General features: G+C 50.2%; 2 protein-coding genes across 4 annotated transcripts; both read left to right on the forward strand.

The window, feature by feature from the left end:
* Positions 1-2,652: 2,652 nt before the first annotated feature.
* On the forward strand, positions 2,653-7,312 carry INTS5 (integrator complex subunit 5). Its single transcript, XM_010983004.3, has 2 exons — positions 2,653-2,801; positions 4,164-7,312. The coding sequence occupies exons 1-2, from the start codon at positions 2,668-2,670 to the stop codon at positions 7,141-7,143; spliced, it is 3,114 nt and encodes a 1,037-aa protein (XP_010981306.2). The 5' UTR covers positions 2,653-2,667; the 3' UTR covers positions 7,144-7,312.
* Positions 7,313-7,503: 191 nt separating this feature from the next.
* Positions 7,504-22,345, forward strand: GANAB (glucosidase II alpha subunit). 3 transcript variants are annotated; one of them, XM_064492252.1, is made up of 25 exons: positions 7,504-7,598; positions 10,225-10,329; positions 10,478-10,586; positions 10,818-10,945; positions 13,475-13,654; positions 14,163-14,228; positions 15,031-15,104; positions 15,279-15,362; positions 15,449-15,545; positions 15,796-15,976; positions 16,568-16,721; positions 16,929-17,164; positions 17,247-17,373; positions 17,477-17,556; positions 17,808-17,951; positions 18,052-18,148; positions 18,421-18,522; positions 18,698-18,941; positions 19,824-19,888; positions 20,090-20,166; positions 20,277-20,351; positions 20,528-20,641; positions 20,764-20,876; positions 21,040-21,140; positions 21,257-22,345. In XM_064492252.1, the coding sequence occupies exons 1-25, from the start codon at positions 7,561-7,563 to the stop codon at positions 21,361-21,363; spliced, it is 2,898 nt and encodes a 965-aa protein (XP_064348322.1). In that variant the 5' UTR covers positions 7,504-7,560; the 3' UTR covers positions 21,364-22,345. The 3 variants fall into 3 exon arrangements, with proteins under 3 accessions (XP_064348322.1, XP_064348323.1, XP_064348324.1); XM_064492253.1 differs by lacking the exon at positions 14,163-14,228; XM_064492254.1 differs by lacking the exons at positions 7,504-7,598; positions 10,478-10,586.
* The last annotated feature ends 750 nt before the right edge of the window (positions 22,346-23,095 follow it).

Here is a 23,095-nt window from a genome sequence, read left to right on the forward strand (position 1 = left end):
TTAACTATCTAGGGCCAGTATCCTATTCTTTTCCATCCTGAATCCCCTCAGAGTGTACCGCTGGGGACAGCTGCAGTGGTTGACTTGGTGGCAGGCAGCCTGTTTATCTCCATTCTGAGTTGCTTCAGGGCTCACTGTTGGGCGGCTGTAGTTGTTGATGGCTTGGTGGTGGCAACATCTTTTTTTTACTGATATGGCAGGTGACATTTTTCGCCCACATATGAAATACTGTTTAATTATTGGTGATTCCCAGTGTTAAGTGGGTGTCTGTCAGATTTCTCCTCTGTTAAGGTATCCTTTCCCTTTGTAATTAATAAGCAATCTATGAGGTGATATTTTGAGACTGTATAAATACCCTGTTGCCAAAGATCTCTCAACAATGGTTTCAGCATCCATGATGATCCTTACCTGAATTAGTTACTGCTGCAAAATGGTGATTTTTCTAATTCTATCATTCATTCATCCATGTTATTCATTTGACACATTCTATAAAGGAAACCCCTACCTCCTTAAAATCTCATTTAGGTTGTTTTTTGATGGGTTATAATCCATTACTATTGCTTTTTCATGCTCAAAATCATACCAAGTTTGGCCAGTAGGAGCCTCTTCTAGGAGCTCCCTGTGGCCTTTTGACACAACACCATCAGTATTTGAGCACTTCCTTGTTTTCTGGCACAGTATGTTCAAGGCTCACCTGCTAATTCCCCTGGGCTAAAACTTGGTATCAGCCATTTTTCTAGGAAACAGTATCATGGCCAGTTTTGAACACAGAAGAGAAAGAGTACAGAAACTGAACTGTATTCAGATGCAGTAAGGAAAGGAGGGGAGAAGCTGGAGGAAAAGAAAGAACATTTTCAACATCTTACTATACCCATCATTTTCTATAATTTTGCTCTACTCCCTGTGCCTAAGGTAGGAAGGAACTTACTGTGTTCAAAGAAGAGTTTCTGTATCTGGCTTTGTGCTAAGCTCTTTTTTTAAATTTTTTTTTGGGGGGGGAGGTAATTAGATTTATACATTTATTAATTTTTTTAAATGGAGGAACTGAGCATTGAACCCAGGACCTCATGCATGCTAAGCATACACTCTACTATTGAGCTATACCCTCCCCAACTGTGCTGAGGTCTTTACACAAATAATCTGAAGTGATCTTTGCAAAATGTTTGTGAGATATGAGACAGCATGACCATTTTACAGATAAGAAAGGGGCCCCAAACAGCTGAGTCACTTGCTCAGGATTCCATTGCTAATAAATAGCAGACATGAACCCAGATCTGCCCTACTCCAAAACAAGCACCCTTAAATTGTGAAGTCCTTAAGGGCAAGGACCACGAAACAGTCTCATAGCTGAAAGGATTTATCTGGTTCAAAAGCCTCCTTTACAGATTAAAAGTTGAGGCCCAGAGTAGAAAAGTGATGGGTCCAAGTTTGAGGCAGAGCTAAGAGCAGAAACTGTCCCATAGTTACTGTCCTAGAACATATACACTTTATGACTGATAGAATGTCTAAATTTAAGAACAAATATAGAACCACTATCATTAATCACTTAAGTTTTTAAAACACAGTCACTTTAAAGGTATCTTTAGGACCTATCATCTGGTGTTATTGTAACTCTCACTTCCCTTGAGAACAGTAAGCCCTCTGGTTAATTCAGGCCTCAGAACCTACTTTCCTTTTCATTCATCCAACCAACTCTTAAGAACCTACTATGTGCCAGGCAGACAGTGTTGTATGTGATGAGGATATCGCTTTTACCAAAATAGGCAAAGTCCCTGTTGTCAAAGATCTTATTTTCTGGAGTTCATTCAACAAATATAAGAAAAATAACTATTGCTAATATAGTGCTTACCTACCATCACAGGCACAGGCACCAAGTGCTATACAGTATTACCTGGTTTCATTTCAATTTTCACAACCCCCTGACGTAGCTGTACTATTACCATCCTCGTTTCCAGAAGAGGAAACAGGCATTGAGAGGTTAAGTGAAGCACACAGCCGGTTAGTGGAAGATCTTGAAACTTGATCTGAATAGACTGGCTGGAGTGGGGGCCCTTGATGAGGAGTGTTAGGTCCACAAAAGGTTACCAAGCTTTCTCTGCAGCTACAGTGATGTGAGGTTGAGGAAGGTCCCTGCACTGGGAGGTTGGGGAGACTGACAAGGATTGTAGGACCAAACTAGGACTGGGAGGACACCTTCAGGCCAGTCAGCCCAATTTATTCCGGACTTCCTCTCCCTCCCTTTTCCCTTTTCATCTTCTCTTACTGACTTTCTCTCCTATCTTTCCGTCTTTTTCCCGCTTTCTCTCTTCCCTTTCTTCTCTCCTTTAACTGCTTTTTACATTGTCACTGGTTATTGATTAAAATGTTTCCTAATGCTTCATTTTTTAAAATGTCGAGAGTTGAACATTTGTATTTGGGGATTTAGGAAAATTAATTAAATCCAATTAAGTGGTCGCTGCTACCTTTAGTCTGTGTCAGTGGCCCTTTGGAGGAAAAAATAATAAAATGGTTGCATTGAGGGTGGTCGGCTTTCCGCTGTCAAGTCGCAGTCCCGTTTTGGGACGCCGACTCAGCGCGGAACCGATGTATGAGGGTCGTGGACGTCGCCGGACTGCTTTTTCTGAGAGGCCTCATTGCTGGTTCCTTTCGGGTTTCCCGTCAGCGCGCATGCGCTGCCTGCGCTCTGCCGCTCCCGCCTCGGGCTCGGGCTCGGGCTCCGGGATGTCCGCGTTGTGCGACCCTCCCGGGGCCCCAGGGCCTCCCGGGCCTGCCCCGGTCACCCACGGTCCCGCGCCACTCAGGTAGTCAGAGCCCCTGGCATCTTCCCCCACCCCGCGGCCCCGCGGCGATCCGCAGCCTTCTCGGCAGAAACCCGGATCCTACCTCGAAAACTCGCGTCAGGGTTCTGAGATTCCTAGTCGGGTCTTCCCAGAACTCAGGGACTGCCTTATCAAAACTCTGGGCTCCAGTGCCCTCACTCTCAAGATCTCGGTAATACCTCCCCCTAAACCCAGTGCCTAGTTACCCCAGATCCTGGCCTTGCTCTCCCAAGAGTTGGGAATATTAGAACTCTTGGGAACCCAGTTGCCCCGTCCCTTTTAGATCCCAGGGAACCCAGGGTCCCCTGACTTAATGGGGACTCCCTGAGCACTCAGGCCCAGCAAGTCACAGAATGCTTCCTTCTAGCCTTTCCCTTGCCCTCCAACGGAGATACGGAGATACTTCCCTCACCTTAGGGTGGGTTTATTTTTGGACGAACCAGAGAGGAATGGCACAGTCAGAGCCTTATCAGCCCCTAGAGCATTCTTCCTTCTTTGGCGGAAAAGGGGATTTTGCCTCTTCCCATAATACTGGCTTCTGAACTCAGAACACTGAACCCATACGTTTTGGAAGCGGAAGGGTGAAAGACATTACCTTGTCTGCCCTGGGACACCCTGATTCCTGGGGCATACTGAGGGTTCTGGAAGTTGGTGTTGTTGATGTGGTGGAGTCCAAGTGATGGGTGATTAGGATGCTTGCAGAATATGGGAAGAAACAGGTTTGGGGAAAGAACCCTTAATTAGGGGCAAGTTTAAAGTTAGGATTTTCATTTCATTAAGAACAAAATCCAGGGTTCTTCTGTTGTGTGTAGGAGGTAGTGCAGTGAACCTGGAAAGGTGTGTTCAAAGCAGATGTTATAGGAACACAAAATATACTTATTCAATTCAACAAATATTTATTGAGCATTTTTCATATTCCAGGCACCTCAACAGAAGGGAATCTGGTGTTGAAGAGCATAGAAATGTTAACTACCCTCTTGGAGTTTATAGACTGATTACTTAACTTTGGCTTCCTTATCTGTAAAATGGGATCATAATGGTACCTACCTTACTGGGCTATTGTCTGGATTAAAATGATACATGTAAAGTATTTAAAAGAGAAATTGACATATTCCAAGAGTTATCTAATATTGACACTATTATTAAAAGAAAAATAGCTAGCACTTACTGAATGATGACTGTGACTGTGAACTAGATATAGTGCTTAAGTGCTTTACGAACATAATCTTATGAGGGAGGTACAGTTATCCCTATTTTACATAGAAAGAAACTGAAGCTCCCAGAGGAATGTAACTTGCACAACAGCTCCCAGTACTCTAACTCTGCTTCTCTTGTTTCTTACAGCGCTCAGGAGCTGTCCCAGGAAATCAAGGCTTTTCTGACTGGTGTAGACCCTATTCTGGGCCACCAACTCTCAGCTCGGGAACACGCTCGCTGTGGTCTCCTCCTGCTCCGCTCTTTGCCACCTGCTCGGGCTGCCGTGCTTGACCACTTGCGAGGTGTCTTTGATGAGAGCGTCCGGGCCCACCTGGCTGCTCTGGATGAAAGCCCTGTGGCTGGCCCACCTCACCTCCGTCCACCCCCACCCTCCCATGTCCCTGCTGGGGGACCTGGTCTAGAGGATGTGGTGCAGGAAGTGCAGCAGGTGCTATCTGAGTTTATCCGGGCCAACCCGAAGGCCTGGGCACCTGTGATTAGTGCATGGTCCATTGACCTCATGGGGCAACTGAGCAGCACTTACTCAGGCCAGCACCAGCGTGTGCCCCATGCCACTGGCTCTCTGAATGAATTGCTACAGCTGTGGATGGGCTGTCGGGCCACACGCACATTAATGGACATCTATGTTCAGTGCCTCTCGGCTCTCATTGGTAGTTGCCCAGATGCCTGCGTGGATGCCTTGCTGGATACCTCTGTCCAGCATTCTCCACACTTCGACTGGGTGGTGGCCCATATTGGCTCTTCTTTTCCTGGCACCATCATCTCTCGAGTTCTCTCCTGTGGCCTTAAGGACTTCTGTGTTCACGGTGGGGCTGGAGGTGGAGCTGGTGGCAGTGGAGGAAGCTCTTCTCAAACCTCCTCTTCAGACCCCTTCCCTGGATCTCCTGCTATCCCTGGTGAGAAACGGGTGCCCAAGATCACCTCAGTTGTAGGCATCCTAGGGCACCTGGCCTCCCGCCACGGAGACAGCATTCGACGGGAGCTCCTGCGAATGTTTCATGATAGCCTGGCAGGGGGCACTGGCGGCCGGAGTGGGGACCCCTCCCTTCAGGCCACTGTTCCCTTCCTCCTACAGCTGGCAGTCATGTCACCAGCTTTGCTGGGCACAGTCTCTGGAGAGCTGGTGGACTGTCTCAAGCCCCCAGCTGTGCTGAGCCAGCTGCAACAACACCTGCAGGGATTCCCTCGAGAGGAGCTGGACAACATGCTGAACCTGGCTGTGCACCTGGTGAGCCAGGCATCTGGGGCAGGTGCCTACCGCCTGTTGCAGTTCCTGGTGGACACAGCCATGCCGGCCTCAGTCATTACCACCCAGGGCCTGGCTGTGCCAGACACGGTTCGCGAAGCCTGTGACCGGCTGATCCAGCTGCTGCTGCTGCACCTGCAAAAACTGGTTCATCACCGGGGAGGGTCTCCTGGGGAAGGGGTGCTGGGCCCACCCCCTCCCCCCCACCCTGTGCCCTTTCTAGATGCACTCAGAAACCACGTTGGAGAGCTGTGTGGAGAGACATTACGATTGGAACGGAAGCGCTTCCTCTGGCAACACCAGCTCCTTGGCCTGCTCTCTGTCTATACTCGGCCTAGCTGCGGACCTGAGGCCTTGGGCCATCTCCTGAGCCGGGCCCGAAGCCCTGAAGAGTTGAGTCTGGCCACTCAGTTATATGCAGGGCTGGTGGTCAGTCTGTCTGGCCTCCTGCCCCTGGCCTTCCGAAGCTGCCTGTCTAGGGTACATGCAGGGACTTTGCAACCTCCCTTTACGGCCCGGTTCCTGCGTAACTTGGCACTGCTTGTGGGGTGGGAACAGCAGGGTGGTGAGGGCCCTGCAGCCCTAGGGGCCCGATTTGGGGAGTCTGCCTCAGCCCATCTGTCTGACCTGGCTCCTCTCCTGCTCCATCCTGAGGAGGAAGTAGCTGAAGCTGCTGCCTCCCTCCTGGCCATTTGTCCCTTTCCTCCGGAAGCCCTGTCCCCTTCCCAACTCCTGGGACTGGTGAGAGCTGGAGTGCATCGCTTCTTTGCCTCTCTGAGGCTGCATGGCCCCCCAGGCGTGGCTTCAGCCTCCCAGCTTCTTACCCGCCTCTCCCAGACCTCCCCGGCTGGGCTCAAGGCTGTCCTGCAGCTGCTAGTTGAGGGAGCCTTACATCGGGGCAACACAGAACTGTTTGGCGGGGAAGTGGATGGGGACAATGAGACTCTCTCAGTTGTTTCAGCTCCTTTGGCTTCTGCCTCCCTCTTGGACACAAACCGGCGGCACACTGCAGCTGTGCCAGGTCCTGGAGGGATTTGGTCTGTTTTCCACGCTGGAGTCATTGGCCGTGGCCTAAAGCCACCCAAGTTTGTCCGAATACGCGATCAACAGGAAGTGATCTGTAACACCCAGAGCCTCCTCAGCCTCTTGGTGCACTGCTGCAGTGCCCCTGGGGGCACTGAATGTGTGGGTTGCTGGGGGGCTCCCACCCTGAGCCCAGAGGCAGCCAAAGCAGTGGCAGTGACCTTGGTGGAGAGTGTGTGTCCTGACGCAGCTGGTGCTGAGCTAGCCTGGCCTCCTGAGGAGCATGCCCGGGCCACCGTGGAGCGGGATCTCCGCATTGGCCGGCGCTTCCGGGAACAGCCTCTGCTCTTTGAGCTGTTAAAGCTGGTAGCAGCTGCTCCTCCAGCCCTGTGCTACTGCTCCGTGCTGCTGCGGGGGCTGCTGGCTGCCCTCTTGGGCCATTGGGAAGCCTCTCGCCACCCTGATACAGCCCACTCCCCCTGGCACCTGGAGGCATCCTGCACCCTAGTGGCTGTCATGGCCGAGGGAAGCCTCCTGCCACCAGCCCTGGGTAATATGCACGAGGTATTTAGCCAACTGGCACCTTTTGAAGTGCGTCTGCTGCTGCTTAGTGTCTGGGGCTTTCTCCGGGAGCATGGGCCCTTGCCCCAGAAGTTCATCTTCCAGTCAGAGCGTGGCCGCTTCATCCGGGACTTCTCCAGGGAGGGTGGGGGTGAGGGTGGACCCCATCTGGCTGTGCTGCACAGTGTCCTCCACCGCAACATTGACCGCCTGGGACTTTTCTCTGGCCGTTTCCAGGCACCTTCGCCGTCCACTCTCCTTCGGCAGGGGACATAGCCTTTCTATACTCCAGAAGCCGTGGGAGGTTGAGCCATGAGAAAGGGGGCCAAGGTGCTGCAGACAGGTGGAGGCTTCTCTTCTGAGACCTTGGCCAAACAGAGCGCTGTCACTTTTTCCTCCCCCACCTTTTTTTCTAAATAAAATTTGCCGAGTTGAAGAAAACAGAGTCCAATGCCTCTGTCTGATGCTTAGAGCCGGCAAAGTCGGACAGCGACTGGCTCTGAACAGTCCTGCCCCTCCCTCAAGCCCCGCCCCTGCGGCAATTTAGAGTACGCCCTCCGCCAATGGGACAGACGCCCGGCAGCTGTCTGGCCGGACCAATCAGGAGGGCGGAAGGGGCGGGCGCTAAGATACGTGGCTAAACGCGCCCTGGGGGAGGGGAAGCTACGGGTCAGGGAGCAAACCCGGCACAAGATGGCGGCGGTAGCGGCAGTGGAGGCGCGTAGGAGGCGGTGAGGAGCCCGGATCCCGGGGGCGCACCCGGGACACCCCCAGACCCCGTTATCTCTCTTTCCTGTATGTTCTCTTGAGGCTTTGTCATCCCTGGCCTCGGGAGAACCCTCTGTTTCTCTGAAGGCGGCCTCAGGTGCCCCCAGACTCTTCGCGGTAGATCCGCGCGGCGTTGGGGGCCCTTGTTCCTGGGATTCTCTACTCCGGCCCGGTGGCTCAAGAAGGCCGCAGCCGTGCGCTCTTGGTTTTGGCCGCTCTCAGCCGCCGCCCTCCCCCGCTGCTTGTGGCGGTTAACGCTGCCGCCTCTTTCCTGCAGTGCGCGGGGCCATCTGGGCGGGGGACGAGACGCGGCCTGGCCTCCAGGAACGCAGCCTGCTGCCCTGCGGCCCCTCCGCCGGGCTGAAAGCACCGCGGCCGGAGGTCTCGTCTGCACGGCCTTTCTTGCCTTCCCCCCGAGAACCCCGGACCCTGCCCTGCCCTTGTCTTCACGTGGACACCAGGATTGTTCGGTGTTCACGGTCGTTGGGCACGGCTAGGGCAGGATCCCATAAGTTCACAGTCGGCCTGGATGATGTTGCTCAAACACAGCGATGGTTTGGTCTACGTTCTCGAGTTTATGTATTACTGGAAAAACGGTTCGGAACAGTCACCAGCGCCACAAAGTGTTTACCAGGATCTAACGGATGTGCTGGGGTGGGAGAGGCGTGTACTGTCGGTGAAAAAAGCGTGGATCGTAAATTCGACTCTCTGGATGCCTGTGATCTGAAACAATAAACGGGTGCACCTTGCCCTTCGACTCATTCCTGACTGGCTTGTGACCTCCTCTTGCTCAGGAGCGTTCAAGGCATCCCTGAGTTCCTAGGGCCTTCCAGCAGGTCACTTTTGAAAGATTTTTAGAAATCCTATCCCCATTGGCATCTCTCCAAACCCATTTTATTGTGCAAATAGGACTCCAGAGGGTATTTAACTCACTGTACTTTGATTACTGCTGCTTCGGGCGGGTGGACATGGGGTCAGAGGCTCAGGGTGTCTGCTGCAGTCACTCAGGACCTGGGCCACATGCCTACCTTTTGAGTTTTCTAGTAGCATTTCTTCTTGTCTTGCTACTGTTTGTTCCTGCTTGGCCTATTAAACTACAAAGTGTGATGTTTTCCTCACCTTTCTGTCTGGCCTGGCTTGCCTAGTGCATTCTTCTGGTACTGGAGGGCTTACTGTGTTCTGTCATCTCCTTTCTGGTGATTAGCTTTCAAGCAGATACTGAGGCTAATGCTGGATACAATGTGTATAGTAGGCCCTCTCTTTAGTTACCCTGTTAGGAGAATGCAGAGTTTTAATGCTGAGCAGCCTGCGTTTTGGTTTTTTCTCCCCTGTTGGAAACACTTCTCAGAGTGTTCTCCTAGACTACCTACATCAGTCACTGGGCACTCATGTTTAACATGCAGGTTCCCTGGGGCCTGGGAATCTTCATGTAATAAACACTGCACGTAATTCTTAACAGACATTAATATTTGAGAACCCCTGTTTAGGATTTACTCAGAATGGATGAATAGAGCCTCCAAAGTAAAGCCTGTTAGCCCCTTGTCTGTCATTTAGTGTCATGTTGGAGAAGTGACAAGTCTGTAGTAACTCAGGGTGATGGTCCTCAATGAGGCAGGCCCTGCTAGTGGTTAGTGCTCTGTGTTGTGCATCATGAAGTGCGTGGGCTCCGGAGTCAGGCAGAGCTGAGTTCAGTCCCAGTTTCTCCTTATACAGGCTGTTCAATCTTGGATGAATTATTGAACCTTTTATACCTCAATTTTCCCATCTGGGAAAAAACCAATCCTGTATTCACCAGGAAAACAGTGAAAGAAAGGAAAAAGAGTGTGTATAAAGAATTGGTTCGGAACACTGGTTGCCCATTAGAATTGTTTAGGGGAGCTTCTTAAAAATTGATGTCCAGGTCCCACTTTAGACCAATTACATCAGAATATAGGGGAGAGACCTGGGCATTGACAGTATTGAAAACTGCAGGTGGAGCTGGAAATTTGGGTTTTAAAGTGGTTAGCCAGGACCTTGGGGTACATTAGAACTCAGTACAAGTTAGCTCTTATATTCTTTTCAAGTTTTGGTAGTGATGATGGTGCCTTATGTCAAAGATAACGGAGCAGAGATCAGAGGAACAGGATGGCTAGGGTTTTAGGGATGTTAGGACCCTAGGAACTGTGACCAGCCGGCTAACTAAGGGCACATCTTTTAACTTTTTCCCTGTAGCACCACCCAATGTCTTGCTGCTGGAAAGACATAGTTTACTTTGTTTCTCTGTTCCACACACATGGTACCACCAGTTCCCCTGGGACTGGCTGTTACTGTTCCTTTCCTCTGAGAGACTGATGTAACCTGAGTCAATACCAGGGCCTCTGAAGGCCAAAGATACTTTGTCCACTTCCTCTGCCTTTTGAAGGGAAGGTGTAAGTGAGCCAACTCCTCAGGCCTGACACTTAACCCCATGTCCACTCTGCCTTCTTTTGTTTAATGGGGACTCCATCCTTCTCCCCTCTTAGGGTTGTGGTGGGAAGAGGCCGCCACCTCTGAATCTGCGGCCCTTTCCAACTCTGCTGATTGTTCCCTCTTTGTCTTTTTTCCCCTTAGGTCTTGGACAGGTTTGGTACTGGCTTGTTTGGGGGTCTTCCTGGGAATTACCCTTGCTGTGGATAGAAGCAACTTTAAGACCTGTGAAGAGAGCTCCTTCTGCAAGTATGATATTTCTGGGAGGCTGGAATGGGAAGTAGAGTAATGTGGGAGGTGTCCATGGCAGGTGAGGTAGCCTGGGGCACTGCAACTGACAGAAGGGCTTAGGGGCCTTGGGGTACCCTCCCACCTTCTCAGTCATTTCACTTGGCAGGAGACAGCGAAGCATACGGCCAGGCCACTCTCCATACCGAGCCTTGCTGGACTCTCTGCAGCTTGGTCCTGATGCCCTCACAGTTCATCTGATCAACGAGGTCACCAAGGTCAGGGGAGAAAAGGAAGAATCTGGTAGGGGTGGGGAGATGGCTGAGGGGTAATTCGGTAAGGGGGAACAGGTAGCCAACATCTAATATTTACTCTGTAAGGAATTCAGATCTCAGATCCCTTAGGCAAAAGGCTAGAAGGAGGAGACCCCTCAGGAGGGAAATAGCTTCAGAGGACATTCCGTGGGGTAGCCTTTTCCTTTGTCCAGACTCACATCTCTGCCTCCACAGGTGCTGCTGGTACTGGAGCTCCAGGGGCTTCAAAAGAACATGACCCGGATCAGGATTGATGAACTAGAGCCCCGGCGGCCCCGATACCGTGTGCCAGACGTCTTGGTGGCTGATCCCCCCACAGCTCGGTAAATTTTTCCTGAGACATATCCATGGCTCTTTTCTGCTTCCTAATGAGCCTTTATTTGACAACTGATTCTCTTTTCCACATTGGGATAAAGCTGACTAGTACCTTGCCGCTCTCCCCAGCCTTCCCCCATCTCTGTCTCCTGTTTCACTGATTTTCTCTCTCACCCTTTATCATCATTTATTTAGCAAACACATGTTGCTTCCTCTTCTGGGCCAGGCCTGGCCGAGGTGTTGGCTATATAAGAGGAAATAAACAAGGCCATGGAGCTTGCCCTCCAGGAATTGTGTCTCTGTGGCTGGTCCCTTCCCTTCCCTTCCCGTCTCCCTTTCTTGTCTTGTCTCCTCTCATCTTTCTTTTCTTTCTTTCCTTCTTTCTTTCTTCCTTTCTTTTTGTCTTTCTTCTTCTTTCTTCCTTCCTTCCTTCCTTACCTTTCCTTTTCTTCTTTTCTTTTCTTTTCTTTTTTCTTTTTTCCCCTGTATTTCTCCTTCCTTCCCTCCCTCCCCTCCCTTCTTTCTCTCTTCTCAGATTTTCAGAGTAGAACTACTCAAATTCTTGGGTCATGACACATTGTCATCATTATACCATGCATGACTCTGTTAAGAATTTAATTTAGAAAATAACATAAACCCTTCACCCAACCCAAGCATGTACTTGTCAATATCCTGTACCCCTGACTTCAGAGGTGATTGTTATTCTGAACTTGTTTATTCCCTTTTCTCTTTTATTCTTACAGTATCATGTGTATATATATATAAGCACATACATAACGTACACATACTTGTGTACATGTGCCTAAGCAATAAATTATGTGTTTTTGAGCTTTATAGGAAAAGTATCTCAGCGAATATGGCCTTTTGGGATTTTCTTTTTTCACCTAATTATGTATAAATCTGTTGTGTGTAGCTTTAGAAATTCATTTTTACTGCTGTGTAATATTATGTTATATGAGTATATCCCAACTTATTTTTCCATTTCTGTGTTGATGGGCATTTGGGTGGTTTCCAGTGTTTTGCTATTCAGAGCGTTGGCGTGAACATTCTTGTCCATGTCTCTGGTGTCCCTGTGCAGGAGTTTCTCTTTGCTATACAGCTAGGAGAGCTGCAGGGTTGTAAAATATGGAAATAATCAACTTTCTAAGATAAAGCCAAAGTGGCTTACCAATTTACACTTCCACTACCAATATACAAGGGGTTTGTTGAACTGCATCCTCTCCAGCTGTTGGTACTACTGGACTTAATTTTTGTCAATGGAATGGCTATAGGATGATATCATGTGGTGGTCTTGGTGTGCTTGTCTTTCCCAGTTGATTGATGAGATTGAGCATGTCTATGTTTATCTGTCATTGTGGTTTACTGTTCTGTGAAATGGAAATTCACAGCTCTGTTCGTTTTCCTTTTATGTTACTTACCCTTGCTGATTTGTAGAAATTCATTAGTCTTGATACCAGCTCTTTATCACTTACGTGTATTGCAGCTGTCCTTTCCCAGGTTGTAGCTTATTTTTTTACTTTCCTAAAGGTGTCTTGAAAAAAATTTTCTTATTTTAGAATTGTTTTCGATTTATAGGAAAGTTTCAAGAATATTATGAGAGTTATTGTAGGCCCTGTACAGTTGTTTTCCCCTACTTGTTGACATTATTGTGGTATATGTGTCGTACCTGGTGAACTGATACCTTGTTAATAACTGAAGTCCTTATTTTGTTAATTGAAGTATAGTTGATGTACAATATTATGTAAGTTATAGGTGTACAACTTAATGATTCACAATTTTTAAAGGTTATACTCCACTTACAGGTATTATGAAATATTGGCTGTATTTCCTGTGTTATACAACGTTACCCGTGTAGCTTAAAGTCCATATTTTATTCAGATTTCTTTAGGTTTTACCTAATGTCCTTTTTTTTCTTCATGATCCCATCCAGGATACCATTTTATATTTAGCTGTCATATTTCCTTAGTCTCTTTCCTTAAGATTAGAACATGTTCTCAGATTTTTTCCTGTTTGATACCCTTAAAGATATCTTTCAATAAATAGAAATTCTGAATTTTATTCTGAATTTTATGTTGTCTGGTATATCAGTCTCTTACCTTCTGTTGTTAGCGTCTTCTAAGTTGTGTTTAAATAATCCTTCTCTACCTCAGAGTCAGAAAAATATTTTCTTTGTATTTTCTTCTAAAGATTTACTTCTAAATTTTGTCATAATCTGTCTGGAGTTGATACTTGTTTTTGGTATGAGGTAGGAATGTGATACCATTTTTTTCTTAAACAGAAAATCTGTGTTTCCTCTCCATTATTGGATAGTCCTCCTGACTTCACTGAACAGCCATGCTACCTGTTACATTTCAAAGTTCTAAGTATGTGTGGGTCTGTTTCCAGGCTCTGTATTTGGTTCCTTTGGTCAGCTTGTCTATCCCTGTACTATCACCACACTGCCTGTATAGCTTTTAGCAGGTCCGGTCTCTTCAGAAGTGTTGTGACTATTCCTGGCCCTTTGCACTGCTTTATGTCCCTTTTGATATCTTTCCCAGGCTTTCTGTCTCTGGCCAGGATGACAACAGTGTGGAGCTAACCATGGCTGAGGGACCCTATAAAATCATCTTGACAGCACGGCCATTCCGCCTCGATCTGCTGGAGGACCGCAGCCTTCTGCTCAGTGTCAATGCCCGAGGACTCTTAGAGTTTGAGCACCAGAGGGCCCCCAGGGTCTCGTGAGTACAGGGGTCAGGACTGAAGGAGACCTAGTGTGAAGGAACCTAGGGGTGTCGCAGGGCCTGGCACTGGGCCCCCTGGAGGAGTCAGGGTGGCAGTACAGCCAGGTAGGGGTTGGGTGCTGGGAGACGCTGACCGTCAGGGAGGGCAGGAAGCAGACCTGGGTTGCAGTTTTCTCCATTTCCTGTACAGATCAGGAGGCAGTCACTTTTGTCCCTGAGCTGTACCCTGGGCACCTCCTCTGGGAGGCCTGCCTGGGTCTGCCTTTCCCTCTTCCCCCTTTCACACCATCACATTTCCCGGATTTATTTTCTTCCTTTTTTTTTTTTTTGTTGTTGTTGTTGTTGTTGTTGTTGTTTTTTTGTTTTTGTTTTGTTTTTTGTTTTTAATTTCTCCCCCCACCCCATCTCTGGAAGTTTGTCGACTGAAACTCACTTTTATGTTTCTGTTTTTGTGTTGGTTTTGTGCCTCCTTTTCCCCTCCCTTACCCATTTCCTCCTGCCCCAGTTTCTCGGATAAAGTTAGTCTCACGCTCGGTAGCATTTGGGATAAGATCAAGAACCTTTTCTCTAGGTAAATCCATGGCCACTGGTACTGTATCTGTTCCTCTGCCCTTACCCGCCCTTCACTCTGGCCCCCAGGGAAGATGCCCCAGACCCTTCCATGCCGTGCCCTTCATTCACTCCTCTTTCCCCAGCTGTATGGCCTCTGGTCACTATTCCCTGTTCCTCTGGCTGGGAGCACCCTGGGAGAAGGAAAATGAAATGTTGGAAATCCTTGAGGAGTGTAGGGAGCTTCTTGCTTTGCCAAGGGGCGGAGAGATGCTGCCTATTACTGGGGTTCCTGGCTCTCAGCTGGGGTGCGCTGAGGCCCTGGGCAGAGCTGCTTGCCAGCTGCCCTTGAAAGCATTCTTTGGCAGAACCTTTTGTTTGTGTCCCTTGTATATCTGTAGAGGCTTGACCATAGTTATAATCCACCTGCCTTTGCAAAACCCTGTGACGGCCAAGAGGCTGAGGCCCAGTGAGGGAAGTTGGGGCCAGAGTCCCTTGGTGGAGGCAGCAGGGCCAGGACTGGCATTCCAAACCCAGGCCCTTGAACCTGCCTGCCTGTCCTCCTGGAATGCTGGCAGAGGCTGGTGGTTCGGCCTGTGTGTGGAAGGCACCTCCTGGTGGCATTTACTCCTCACTTCCCTTTCTCATTTCTTTTCCTGTCCTTTGCACACTGGGGTTCCCCCTCCAAGCTTTAACATTCAGTCCCTTCCTCCAATGCCTTCGTTCCTTTGGACCCTTGGCTCTCTATTCCCTCACCCCTCCTTCCACTAGCCCCTCATCCCTGCCCTCTCTGGATTGGAGCAGACAGCTCTCCTACCTTCCAGGCAAGGATCAAAAGACCCAGCTGAGGGCGATGGGGCCCAGCCCGAGGAAACACCTGGGGATGGTGACAAGGCAAGTTGATGGGGGTGGGTGGTTGGAGCACAGGGCTGGCTGGGAGGCTGGAGGGGAAAGGCCCATGAGAAATTTGAGCTTAGTCTGGCTATCAGGGATGGGATTTAGAAAACAGATGGGGAAAGAGAGAGGACTGGTATGTGATTGGGTAGTGGTCTGCTTTCCTCCTTCCAGCCAGAGGAGACCCAGGGGAAGGCAGAGAAAGATGAGCCAGGAGCCTGGGAAGAGACATTCAAAACTCACTCTGACAGCAAGCCCTATGGTGAGGGGCTGGGGAGCCTTGGGCAGGGGTGCAGGGAGTCCTCGCCAAGCAGAAGCTCTGGAGCTCATCTTGTGCTTTTCTTCCAGGCCCCACTTCTGTGGGTTTGGACTTCTCTCTGCCAGGCATGGAGCATGTGTATGGGATCCCCGAGCATGCAGACAACCTGAGGCTGAAGGTCACTGAGTGAGTCCCACGGTGACATCAGGATATGGGGGGAGGAAAGGGGTCACAAGTCAGGGCTGTGGGAGATGTGCACACAGATTGGCTACTCTAGAAAGGCACGGATCACTTCCTGTGCCCAGAGCACCTTTGGCGATCAGGAAATTCTGCTTGGAGAAAGGGCAGAGGGGCCAGTTCTTAGCCCTCGTCCGTGTCTGTGGGTTGAGGGCTGTTTGTGTCATGGCCCGGTGCCAGTCTGTCTTTCTGCCTGCAGGGGTGGGGAGCCGTATCGCCTCTACAATTTGGATGTATTCCAGTATGAGCTGTACAACCCCATGGCCCTGTACGGGTCTGTGCCTGTGCTCTTGGCACACAGCCCTCATCGGGACCTGGGCATCTTCTGGCTCAACGCTGCGGAGACCTGGGTTGACATATCCTCCAACACCGCAGGGAAGGTGAGAGCCAGGCCATGGGGAGCAATAAGGGAGGGAGTTGTCAGGCCTTGAGACAAAGGAGTTCGTTAGGGGCATGTGCTTTGAAGTGGCTGGCAGGGTGGTCTGTTTAGATACCTGTTTAAGGATTGGGTGAGAGAGGAGCCCTGGGCCTGGTGAGCAGCATATGAGTTTCCTAGTCGCTCCCAGAAGACACACACTCCTGGCGAAGGTTCATTTCTGCATTTATTATCAGTATGTTTATTATTGAGTATGCACTGTGAGCTAGACACTTTTCTAGGTGCTGGGGATGTATTGCTTAGTGAGGTAGGAAAGGTCCTCACTCTCAAGGAGGAAGACAGAGGTTGAACAGGTGACAAAGAGGGCAAAATTAGTTCAGTGGTGGTAAGTGCTTAAGAAGGAAGTGCAGCACTCACATGCTGGGAATGGGGGCAGTGCTGCTTATGATGGGGTCCAGGAAAACCTCATTTAATCTCAGCCCAAAATGACTCAAGGAGCCAGCTGTGTGGGGCCTCTGCGGAGAACACTGCTACTTTGTCTTTGGGTTGGGAAGTGAGAGGGTGGTGTGGGAGCTCTGTCTGGTTCCCTCTACAGACCCTGTTTGGGAAGATGCTAGACTACCTCCAGGGCTCTGGGGAGACCCCACAGACAGATGTTCGCTGGATGTCGGAGAGTGGCATCATCGATGTCTTCCTGCTGCTTGGGCCCTCCATCTCTGACGTCTTCCGGCAGTACGCTAGTCTCACAGGTACGTGGCGTCCCTACTCTATCAACCTACAGCCTCCTTTGCTGGCCCTTGTCTTCTTGAGAGGGGTGACTGCATTTTCAGAAGTCCCTTGCCTCGGCCTGATCTCTAGTCTCACGCCCTTTCACCTCCCTTGATTTCTGGGCATCCCCATTGGCCGCATGTTGAGCCTGACCCCACTGTGACTCCCGTCCCTCACTGAACCTGCAGGCACCCAGGCATTGCCCCCGCTCTTCTCCCTCGGCTACCACCAGAGCCGCTGGAACTACCGGGACGAGGCTGATGTTCTGGAAGTCAATCAGGGCTTCGATGATCACAACATGCCCTGCGATGTCATCTGGCTGGACATTGAGCATGCCGATGGCAAGCGGTACTTCACCTGGGACCCCAGCCGTTTCCCCCAGCCCCTCTCCATGCTTGAGCATTTGGCCTCCAAGAGACGGAAGGTAAGAGAGCTGAAGCTGTGGTTGGTTTTCTCAGGCATAATAGCCTTGGAGAACTCTGACCACCCATATTCCTTTCCCCCAGCTGGTGGCCATTGTGGACCCCCACATCAAGGTGGCTGCTGGCTACCGTGTACATGAAGAGTTGCAGAGCCTGGGTCTGTATGTTAAAACCCGGGATGGCTCTGACTACGAGGGCTGGTGCTGGCCAGGTAGGTGGGCTCATAATTGAGGAAGGCTGTTGGGAGACCCAGGAGGTAGAATGGAGGCCATTTTGCCCCTTGGGAGTTGAAAGCCACCCTTGACTTTTTCTAGGCTCAGCTGGTTACCCTGATTTCACCAATCCCAGGATGAGGGCCTGGTGGGCTAACATGTTCAGCTTTGACAATTATGAGGTATGGCAGCACCTCCCCGACCTGCCTCTGTGTTTCCCTGCTGCCTCCTGGGATCAGTCATTCTCTGCCCACCAACCCTGCTATGTATGGTTGGTTGCTTATAAGATAGGGGGGCTTATGCAATAGGGGGCCTTGATGATCCTGGGAGGGCCCTGAAAAATGAATCTTTCTGGATTCCTAGGAGCTCTCTGCTCACAGTTTGCCTTCTTCCTCCCTGCTGTCCTCTGTCCCCATTTTCTGTCTCTTCTCAGGGCTCAGCTCCCAACCTCTATATCTGGAATGACATGAACGAACCATCCGTGTTCAATGGTCCTGAGGTTACCATGCTCAAAGATGCCCAGCATCATGGGGGCTGGGAGCACCGAGACGTGCATAACCTCTATGGCCTCTACGTGGTAAGGGGCTGGGAGAGGAAAGACCAGGGGCCGGGAACTTGCATCAGTGACAGCTGGCTTTTGCTCCTCACTGTGCATCCTCTTTCCTCTTCCCACGCAGCACATGGCGACTGCTGATGGGCTGGTGCTGCGCTCTGGGGGCATAGAACGCCCCTTTGTCCTGAGTAGGGCTTTCTTCGCTGGCTCCCAGCGCTTTGGTAAGATTGGAGAATAGAGCCGTGACAGAGGGACCTGGGCCTGGTTTTTGGAGAAATCTGTCCCAGAGAGGTGTGCACCTCTTCCAGCTGTGTGCTTGAAGGGAAGCAAGGAGTGGGAGGGCTAGTCCCCATTCTAGTGCTCTTGTCAACTCTCCCATCTTCATCGGGACCTTGGGGGCCCCAGAGCAGATGTGGCAGGTCAGAGAGGTCAACTGTATAAAAGACTGAGCCCCTTAACTGTTTGCAAGCGTCCTTCCTCTTGTCTTCCTCAGGAGCCGTGTGGACAGGGGACAACACTGCTGAATGGGAGCATCTGAAGATCTCTATCCCTATGTGTCTCAGCTTGGCGCTGGTCGGACTTTCCTTCTGTGGGGGTGAGAAGGGGAGGAATTTGGGGTCTTGGTTTGACGAGAGAGGAGCAAGGTAGAGGGTACAAAACTGAGGCATGAGCAGAGAGCGGAGAGTCAAGGGTAGGGCCTTGGAGGGCTCCTGAGGCAGTAGCCCTCCTTCCCCTTCTTTTCCAACCTGCTTCCTCCCTCCCCTCTCCAGCGGATGTGGGCGGCTTCTTCAAAAATCCAGAGCCAGAGCTGCTTGTGCGCTGGTACCAGATGGGTGCCTACCAGCCATTCTTCCGGGCACATGCCCACTTGGACACTGGCCGGCGAGAGCCGTGGCTGTTACCATCTCAGTACCATGACATAATCCGAGATGCCTTGGGCCAGCGATATTCTTTGCTGCCCTTCTGGTACACCCTCTTCTATCAGTCTCATCGTGAAGGGATTCCCGTCATGAGGTAAGGCATTCAGTTGGGTGTGTGTAGAGTGTGGGCTGGGGTCGCTGGGAGACAGTGGGGCCTGGGCTCCGTCTCTGGGATTCTTTCTTCACTCATCAGGGCCTTTTAAAGTAGGCCAATCTGATTTAAAGGTCAAGAATAAGAAGAGACCAATAGGGGTGAACAGCAGTAAGTGTTACTGAGTGCTTATGACATACCAGGCATTATCCATCACTATCCTGAAAGCTTGAAACGGTTCAGACAAGTGTCCTATCCTTATGGAACGTACATTGTTGGGAGGAAGACAGAGACATGTAAACAAATATGTAAATAAGAAAACTGCCAACACCGACAAGTTCTTTGAAAAAAAATGGAACAGGGTAATGAAATTAGGTTCCACCAACAGGCCATGTAGAGATGAGGCCTGACTGATGAGTAAGACAGACTTTTATAATCTGGAGGAAGAATGTTCCAAGCAGGGGAGACCGCAAGTGCAAAAATTATGAAATGGAAATGAGTCTTGTTGTGTTCCAGGAGTAGGAAAAAAACCCAGTGTGTCTCGGGGGTAAGGAACCAGAGGGAGAGGTAGGGGATGAGGTGGAGTGGAAAATTCGACCTGATCCTGGAGGGCTCTTCAGACCAGAATAACGAAGTGGCCATTTGAAGGTCGCTGTTTTTCCAGATGGGGCAGGGGAGGAGGAGGCAGGGAGATGGGTTAGGAAGTTAAATGACTAGACCAAAGTGAGGTTGTGTAGCTGAGACCTTAAACCTGCTGGGCTGTCAGGCTGCCAGCTCTGGGGTGCTTACTCCTGTGCAGTTCTTATTGCCAGTTCTTGGGGGCAGCATCTCTGACTTCTGCCAAAACAGCAAGGGTCTTCCTTTCTTGTCTTGCTTCCTTCCTAGGCCCCTATGGGTGCATTATCCTCAGGATGTGACCACCTTCAGTATAGATGATCAGTTCCTGCTCGGTGAGAAACGGGGAGGACAGGGGGACAGTTGGTGGTGGGTTGGGATAGGGCCAGGAAGAAGCAAGCATTGTTTGTGGAGATATGTCTGTGGATGCCCAGGGAGGAAGGAGTGAGGCCAGTGGTGCAAGAGGGTGGGCACTTTGGGGCTCCCTCTCCGGGAACTGATCTCCCCGAATCAGAGTTGATTCTGCTATGTTTTAGGGGATGCATTGCTGGTTCACCCTGTATCAGACTCTGGGGCTCATGGCGTGCAGGTCTATCTGCCTGGCCAAGGGGAGGTGAGTTAAGGAAGGGTGTGGTGGGGAAAGATGGTGGAGGTCAAGGAGGATAAATAGGATAGGAGTCCTCTGTGCAGTGAGTGACCAAATATATCCCCTGCCACCCACAGGTGTGGTATGACATTCAGAGCTACCAGAAGCATCATGGCCCCCAGACCCTGTACCTGCCTGTAACTCTAAGCAGTGTGAGTATGCCTGGTTTAGCTACCAGCTCCATCTGCCTGTAGGTTTCCAGAAGGGGAGAGAGTGTATACTTTGGAGTCTAGTTCCTAAGGGGCACAGATGTGCAAGAGCAGAAGATGGTGCAGGGCCCAGCATCCAACAGCAGGGCTACTTCATCCCAGCACTGCTCTTGCCCTAGATCCCCGTGTTTCAGCGTGGAGGGACAATAGTGCCAAGATGGATGCGAGTGCGGCGTTCTTCAGACTGTATGAAGAATGACCCCATCACTCTTTTTGTTGCACTCAGCCTCCAGGTGAGCACATAGGCAGGGAGCCTCCTCAACCAACTGCTTACCTTCCTGGATTCAGTCCCCTGGGGATGTGCTCCTCACTCCCTCTTGGGCTCAGGCTCTCACCTATCCCACTTCCTGCTCAGGGTACAGCCCAAGGAGAGCTCTTTCTAGATGATGGGCACACGTTCAACTATGAGACTCGCCATGAGTTCCTGCTGCGTCGATTCTCATTCTCTGGCAACACCCTTGTCTCCAGGTAAAGAGGTATTCCTTGGCAGCCTCTGGAGGAGGAGGAGGCTGGGCCTCAGGGATGCTTACAGCTCCTGTGCCCTTTTCTTGTATCATGGTTTTGCTCTGCTCTCCTCCTTTCTTCTCTGACATATTTTTTCCTGATGGGTATCCATTTTTGCTTCCTCCAGCTCAGCAGACCCTAAAGGCCACTTTGAGACACCAATCTGGATTGAGCGGGTGGTGATAATAGGGGCTGGAAAGCCAGCAAGTGTGGTACTCCAGACAGAAGGTGAGTGGTCTGCCCCTGAGTAGGGAAGGAGGGGAAGCAGGAACAGGGTCGGGGACCCCCTGCCTGTAGGAAAGTAGTTGCTATGGCTATGGCACTCTTTCTTCTTCCTCTGCCAGGATCTGAAAGCCGCCTGTCCTTCCAGCATGACCCTGAGACCTCTGTGTTGATCCTGCGCAAGCCTGGTGTCAATGTGGCATCCGACTGGAGTATTCACCTGCGATAACCCAAGGGATGTGGGGGTGGGATGCAGTGGTGATGAGAGTTACTCTTCCTTCTGCCTTGGAATTTGGCTTTCCCCAGACTTCACCCTTCTTATACCATGATCCAGATTCTGCCAACATCTGGGCAGGATGAGAGGGCTGTCCCTTGGCTCTGAATTCCTTTTGTGATCTCCTGACCTCTCCCACCCCACTGACACCAAATCCCCCTTCATCCCCCAGTACTCTGTTGCTCTAACTGGAGCACATTGACCTGTGAAGACCTGGGGACCACAGGGCCCTTGCTCCCTTCTCTTTTCTTTTGGAGGCCCTGAATCTCCTCCAGACCGTCTCCATTCATGTCTCGTGTGTGTTGATGCCATTTCTTGGAAGAAGATAGGGCAGTGAGCTTTAGGGCTCCTTTCGCCTTCCTCTTCCCTCCCCACCAAACTGCTTTATTTCTTCTTCCTGGCTCTTCTCTGTCAGCCCTCCCCTTTTTATGCCCCACTGATACACTGGGACCACCCCTTACCCTGCTAAGGGACAAATGGATCAAAGGAGTGAGGTTGCTGGAAAACATCCTCTTCCCTGGCCTCCCAACCTTTCCACTCCCTGCTTCTTTCTAGAGCTGCTGCAGTTCTGACAGGGGCAGTTCTACCTCCCCCTGTCCCTTGGGGGAAAAGAAGTTTCCACTCCTTAAGAGGGGATGGGCAAAACTTCTTTTGCCTCCTAAAATTTTGTCCCTCTGAGGGGCATTCAAGATGGAGAAATCAGTTGTGGTTTCATCAAATCAGGATCACCTGTATTTATTGCTGGGCGAAGGCTGAGGGTGGGGGGAGATGATCATGTGTGCCCAGGGCTGGCCCAAAGCCCTGGGTGGGGGATGGGGGAGGACTAACTGGGGACGAGGGGGAATATTTGTGGGAGGTTTTTTTTACTTCCTCTTGGCCCCCAGCTGTGACAGGTTTTGATAAAAGGAGAAACAATAAAGAAATAAACCATAAATAACTGTTGGGGTCTGGATTCTAGTTCTGGCCTGAACCACAGACTTAGAAGCCAGAGGGCCTGACATTTTCACTTAGCTTCAGTGTAAGCCTCAATTCAGTAAAATGAGTGAGTGCAAGCCTTCTTCAGCTTGCTGGACGCTATTTTCATAGAGGAGCCCAGCAAGGTGAGCAGATTTTAGTAGCCTAGTTGATAGTGGTCACCAGAGCTGTTGGGTCCCTCTTGAATAGTAATAGCTGTGCATCAGATGTTCTCAAACTGAAGACTGCGTCTCTTTAGCTAGTAGTAGTAAAAAAATTTTTCCTAATGTTTTAGGAAAATGCTTTGTGATAGGAAGTAGTTTCCATTTTGTAGACTGAACACAAGTCCTAGAGATTATTTTACAAGAAACTAGTTTTTGTTTTTTAAGAAAGATGACTGCTCAGGATGGCTTATGCCTGCAGCTCAAGAAATACTTAAAGTTCGGGGGAGTGTATAGCTCAGAAGCAGAGTGCATGACTAGCATGCATGAGGTCCTAGGTTCAATCCCAGTACCTCCATTAAAAATAAATTTTAAAAAATCTAACTACCTCCCCCTCAGAAAACAAAACAAAAATCCCACTAAACGAAAAATAGATGTTTCCAGTTAATTCCCTGGGAGATACGGTATTGCCTTCGCATCCTCCCCCACCCCTCTCGTCATCTGTTTAAGAAATGTGGGTCAGAGGAAACAGTCCTGGAGTCAGGTATCTAGAAGGGACGTAGAAAACTGCA

Source organism: Camelus dromedarius, chromosome 12 (genome assembly GCF_036321535.1).
Source record: "Camelus dromedarius isolate mCamDro1 chromosome 12, mCamDro1.pat, whole genome shotgun sequence".
Taxonomy (NCBI): domain Eukaryota; kingdom Metazoa; phylum Chordata; class Mammalia; order Artiodactyla; family Camelidae; genus Camelus; species Camelus dromedarius.

Coding starts and splice junctions, on each gene's coding strand:
- INTS5 (XM_010983004.3), top strand. CDS start 2,668: ATGCGCTGCCTGCGCTCTGCCGCTCCCGCCTCGGGCTCGGGCTCGGGC. Junction 2,802..4,163: donor CACGGTCCCGCGCCACTCAG/GTAGTCAGAGCC, acceptor TGTTTCTTACAG/CGCTCAGGAGCTGTCCCAGG.
- GANAB (XM_064492252.1), top strand. CDS start 7,561: ATGGCGGCGGTAGCGGCAGTGGAGGCGCGTAGGAGGCG. Junction 13,655..14,162: donor CAGAGGGCCCCCAGGGTCTC/GTGAGTACAGGG, acceptor CTCCTGCCCCAG/TTTCTCGGATAAAGTTAGTC. Junction 20,877..21,039: donor GGCAACACCCTTGTCTCCAG/GTAAAGAGGTAT, acceptor TGCTTCCTCCAG/CTCAGCAGACCCTAAAGGCC.